At 23.4% G+C, this 5,485-nt stretch overlaps 1 protein-coding gene across 3 annotated transcripts in view; it reads right to left on the bottom strand.

Annotated features, from left to right (window-relative positions):
* Positions 1-5,485, bottom strand: part of LOC105459658 — a 7,368-nt gene that overhangs the window by 765 nt on the left and 1,118 nt on the right. Inside the window, exons 2-10 of one of the 3 annotated variants that reach the window (XM_011705851.1) lie at positions 4,263-4,426; positions 4,007-4,180; positions 3,524-3,624; positions 3,306-3,441; positions 2,688-2,843; positions 1,830-1,994; positions 1,405-1,530; positions 1,147-1,333; positions 928-1,017 (exon numbers count right to left, since the gene is read on the bottom strand). In XM_011705851.1, the coding sequence (XP_011704153.1) occupies positions 928-1,017; positions 1,147-1,333; positions 1,405-1,530; positions 1,830-1,994; positions 2,688-2,843; positions 3,306-3,441; positions 3,524-3,624; positions 4,007-4,180; positions 4,263-4,385 (1,258 nt within the window). In that variant the 5' untranslated portion in view covers positions 4,386-4,426. The remainder of the gene's footprint in view (positions 1-927; positions 1,018-1,146; positions 1,334-1,404; positions 1,531-1,829; positions 1,995-2,687; positions 2,844-3,305; positions 3,442-3,523; positions 3,625-4,006; positions 4,181-4,262; positions 4,427-5,485) is intronic. The other 2 variants (XM_011705852.1, XM_011705853.1) reach the window with 2 other exon arrangements.

Genomic DNA, 5,485 nt, shown 5'->3' with positions numbered 1-5,485 from the left:
ATTATTATCTGCAGTTTTTTCATTTACTTACTCATTTATAGTATATATACAAGGTTTAATATCCTTCACCTTTTACAATATTTTTAAAATTGCAAAAAGCTTATTTACTTTTTTACATATGGATTCGAAAAAATCATTTGAGTTTTTTTTATTTAAGAATAAATTAAAATTGTAAGAGATAAATATTACAATATGGTTCAAATCTGCAAAACGTTGAATAAGATGAGGCATTAAACTTCTAATTCAATATTCAAAAATATCAGAATATGAATATTTTTTATACGTAAAGAAGAAAGAAAGAAGAAATCAAAAACGTATTAAACTTGTTTTAATAGCCTAAGTATTGCTAAAATATCTTACGTAATCTTTTTACTTAATTTTACTTAATTACATCTATCTTGTATGAAGAGTATATAAAATATTTATCAACAATATTTTAACGAATGATTAGTCATCGCTAATCTTTTTAACAGCAGTAACAAATTTATATGTATCCGCAAAGTACTTTTTTTAAAAGGTTTTAATTAATATTAATAAAATTAATCTTTTTTAGCACATATTATTAATTCTATAAATATTTAATGTAATTTGTATTTGTGATGTGTTTATCTTTTTATAAGTTCAGTATAAGACTGGTAATAAAATATATTTACATTATGCAATAAAATTAATTTTATTGTTTAAGATATGCATTTTTAGGTGCATATATTTTTAAAATATGCCTTGAAAATGCGAAATGATCAATTCCAAGTTAATCGAATAATCCTCATAATTAAAGAAAATTTTTATCATTTTATGTACGAGACTTGTTTGTTATTATTAATACAAATTTTTAACTGTAATTTTCTTGTGAAAATGAATTTTCGTATAAAAGTTTCTACATTTTCAAATTTTTACATATATTGTATATGTATATTTAATACTCACAAGCTTCAGGTTCAGGTTCCGATTCAGATGTCGAATTCGATGTTATTTCATGTTCCAAACTTTTCAAAATATGCAGTTCGTCTGGACTTACTAAAATATAAAATTCAAGTGAAATATTATTTTTTATATTTTAATTAATAAATAGAAAAATGGCCAATTTTCTAGTTGACATGCACACGAAAAATTTATATGAAATATGAAGAAAGATAAGGTACTTACAAACCCATTTAGCTATCGCATATGGATCTTCTTTGATATTTTTTCTGATACTTTTTAAAGCATTATTTAATCTTCCTTTCATATTCTCCATTTCCGAATGTCCGATTTTTTCCAGCAAATTGTGATCGTCGTCCCAATAGTATATTATGGAGCGATTTTGGAAAGCGTCGCGGAGCTTTTCTAACATCTGTAAATATCACTGTTATTTTATTATTGCTTTAGTAAAAAAAAAAACATTTTAAATTTTATTAATATTACCGTGAAGAATAAGAAAGTCATAGAATTTTTCTGAGACATGTGAAACATTTCTGATTCATGATAGCATAACGTTTCAAGATAATAACTTGCGACACTCTTCCATCCTTGTTGATTATTCCTTAGTTTCTAATAGAAAGAATATATTATGTAATTTACAGAATTATATAAAATAAATGATATAATTTAAATTATAAAAATAAAATAAAAATTAATACTATAAGTAGTCATTTTACATTAATTTATTGAAAAAGATAAAATTAAAAAATAAAAAGATAAAGGATTAATTAATATATAGACGATATTTACAATTATAAGTATAAAAGATAAACTAAGAATTTCTTCGTATTATTAAATAATTTATAAATAATTGTTAAATAACGTAATTATTAAATGTATTTATTATTCTACGCGATGTATCACTGTACCTTTAACTGTCGTATTACAGGCTTCATACTCTGATAATTATGATCGCAAAGCAAATCTTGTTCAAATTCGTAAAAGCACAAACGCCAATAACGATTTCCTGAATCACCGAAACCATGTAAAGGTTTGGGAACTGCGGACCAATATCTATTATAATGTGAACGAACCTACGAAACGGGAAGCAATTAGAACCATGTTATTATTTTATTATTAAATTGCTGTAAATAACTTGTTTTTCTCTGTTAAATTTTGTTTTAAATGAAAATAAAGTACGTATTTTAAATATTTTTATGAAAAAGATTAAAAAAAAAATTAAATGAAAATAATCGAAATACATTCAACAATAAGTGTATAATATGCAGGTTAAGAAAAATTACTTTCCGCCGATAACAATGTCGTGAATTATAAAAACTAAGGTTCTTTGAAGGAATTACTGCTATCCGACCAACATTTACCTAACAATAAATAAAACGCAAAATGATAAATACGCTGTTCAATTTATTTAACTATTGGAGTTTTGCAAACAATTTGTCTGTAATTTTTTTGTAGTTATTTATTTTTTCTAATTTTGTTTTAAGTAGAATTATCGAATATTAAAAAATTTTAAATATTCTTTTAGAAAAACTAGATAAAAAATAATATGGCTATAATTTAAACGATTGTATTAAAAAAATCCCTCGTAAAAATGAACTACTAACGCAGTGAAAACATTACTGAAATGTAGTAGTAGTTTTTATTACGCGGGATTACTTTTCCAAATAGTATAATTTGTTTTATTATTTTTACTTAATAAATAAAACATACATATGTACGACAAATCTTTTATAATCTAATATTTTAATTTTATATATTATACATACGTTTAAAAAGTTTCTTTTTGAAGTTGAACATTTTATTGATGGTAAACTAGAAATTGAATAAATGAAAACAGGAACTATATCGATGTCGATAGTTCTTCCGGAATTTAAAAGTTTCAATATTAACGTAAACGCTGGTCCCGATTCTTTCATCCTTATCTAAACATAGAAAAAACATTAATATTAGCATAATAACTTAGTTCTTTTTAGTTTTTTTTTTATAACATTCTACAACATAATATGGCTGATGGCAACAATTTTAAATAGCTATATAAATATGTCATATAAATAATTTTGCTCATTTATCATAATCATTGATATCTCATTTTACTAACAAGAGCATATATAATCTTCGATATTGGTGAAGATCGAGATCTATTGAAAAAATACGAAACAACCCTAAACATTTGTTACCAACCAGTTAAAACAAAGAAAAAGATAGATAAGCTTTAGTTATTAAATAAAATTTAATAGTTAAATAAATGTCGATATTTAAATGGTTACTTTCGTCATCATTATGATACTGCAATTGATTTGCAATTCTGATCAAATCTGTGTTGCCAAATTATCAATATAATTACATTTAAATTGTTATTAAAATGTTATTAAAATCTTACTTACTGGCTCACATCCATCGAATATAATTCTATTATTTCCACCAGTAGCATTGGCCACTTTACTTAAAATTCCTTTCATCCATCTGCGAAATTTTTCTTGATCTAGATACGATTGATCGTCGATGAAAGACTTCAATTCTCTGAACAGAAAGTAAACTTTTTCCTTTCTTACTCATTTTATAAATAACATTAAATAAATTTCTATGTTAATAAACTATGTACTTATATGCTTTCGGATCTAAGTTTAAGGAATTATTATCCAAATTTCTGTCTTTCCAAGCCGTGTAACGTATTTTAACAAAACCTGGCCGATCTGTGCTAATCTGAAATATGATAAATGAGTATAAATTAAAGTACAATATGAATGTAAAATGACACGAGTAATAGAGTACATTTTATACTATTTTATACTCACTTTATTCATATAATATTATTTTTATTAATATATTATAAAATTATATTAAAATTTTTTAAATATGTTGATATATACAGATACATAATATAAAATTATATATATTTAAATTTAAAATTAATGGTATATTATACTATATATACCATAATTAGTACAATTGAAAAGAAAATAACTTCATACAAAAATAAATCGAAGAAAAAAAATATATATATATGTATAAAACTGATAATATATATCTTGTTTAAGTCTGAATAATCTTCAATGATATGCATTAATTTAAAAAATAATGTTACTTCTATATCTTTTTCCTTGAAGGGTAAGTTGATTACAAAATTCAAATCATATTCTTCAGGTTGCCCAACGCGAGTTTCTTTGTAATAACTTCCAGCCCACACAATTTTTTGATAGGTTTTAGCAAACAACGGACTTTCTTTTTTCATAGCACCTATTAATAACTCTTCTAAAATCTGTGACATATATATAACATAGATACAATGCATACCAGCGTAATAGAATATAATTTTAATAATAAAAACATATTTAACGGACCTTTTTCAAGAACTGATTATTATCTTTTATATCATCAGGATCCATACTTATAAATTTTTCGTTTATTTTATTGAATATTACATCTTTAGTTAGATATTTTCTGATATCTTCAACTTGCGCCATCGTATATAAACAAGTTCCGAAATGTTCAAAATCTAAAATTACTTAAAATTATATTTACGTTATTGCTGTACAACTATTTTTAAAGTACTGCAATGAAATAAATATGTACAAATATATAATTTTTATAAATACAAAAAATATGGATTTTTTATACGTATATTTAAAATAAAATCGAAAAAGAAGATATATATATGATATAGAAATTAGATTTAGAATAAAAATAAGTTTCAGAATAAAATTATATTTTTCGTTTTTTATTTTACAGACATTTAGAAAAAAAATTAAATCTTTCTAGATATTATTTTAAATATTATAAATTCTTTTTCTTCTGTAACTAAAACAGTAGAGTTGTGATAAACATTTCACTATAAAATATTTAGATTATATTACATTAAATAGTGAGAGAGTTTATGTTGAAGTCTTCTTGAAATACAAATCTTCGAAAAAATTAATCAACAATTTAATTATAAATGTACAGTCATGGACACATCGGTTGCAACACTTTCTTTTTTATAGATTTCAAAACGCATTAATATTTTGCAAATGCGGATCACGATGGGTGTTATACTGTCTCTAGACTAAAGATAGTACATCGTGGTTCGCATTTGCAAAATATAAATTATCCATAAAATATATGTTATGTATATTAAATATATATTAGAAACCTATAAAAAAAATGTGTTGCAACCGATGTGTCCACGACTGTACATGCAATTTTATAGCCACGTTCACATTTTATATAATTATTACTTGATAAAGCATTTTTTTTCAAGTTACGACATCGCGATATATATCGTCACTTGTATGTAATGTCTTTTTATAGAAATGCTGATAAAAAAGAATATAAATAATATTATACATCACTATCATATCAAACGACTTCCGCTGATTAGGCACATTTCTTTTCATACGCTTTCTTTTGAATAGCAATTTTATATCACAGTGATACGTTGTGTAATATTCATTATTAAAAAATATATTAAAAAGACAAACGAATTTTTTTATTAACCTATATAAATATAACAAAGATCATTTCTCTCTAAAATTCAATAATATTTTTTAATCAAATTTACACATTATCTGATCAATACTTTTAGTCA

This window comes from Wasmannia auropunctata, unplaced genomic scaffold, assembly GCF_000956235.1.
Source record: "Wasmannia auropunctata unplaced genomic scaffold, wasmannia.A_1.0 LD334171.1, whole genome shotgun sequence".
NCBI lineage: Eukaryota > Metazoa > Arthropoda > Insecta > Hymenoptera > Formicidae > Wasmannia > Wasmannia auropunctata.
Note: the sequence above shows the minus strand (reverse complement) of the source record. Positions and strands in the feature narration are given on the sequence as shown.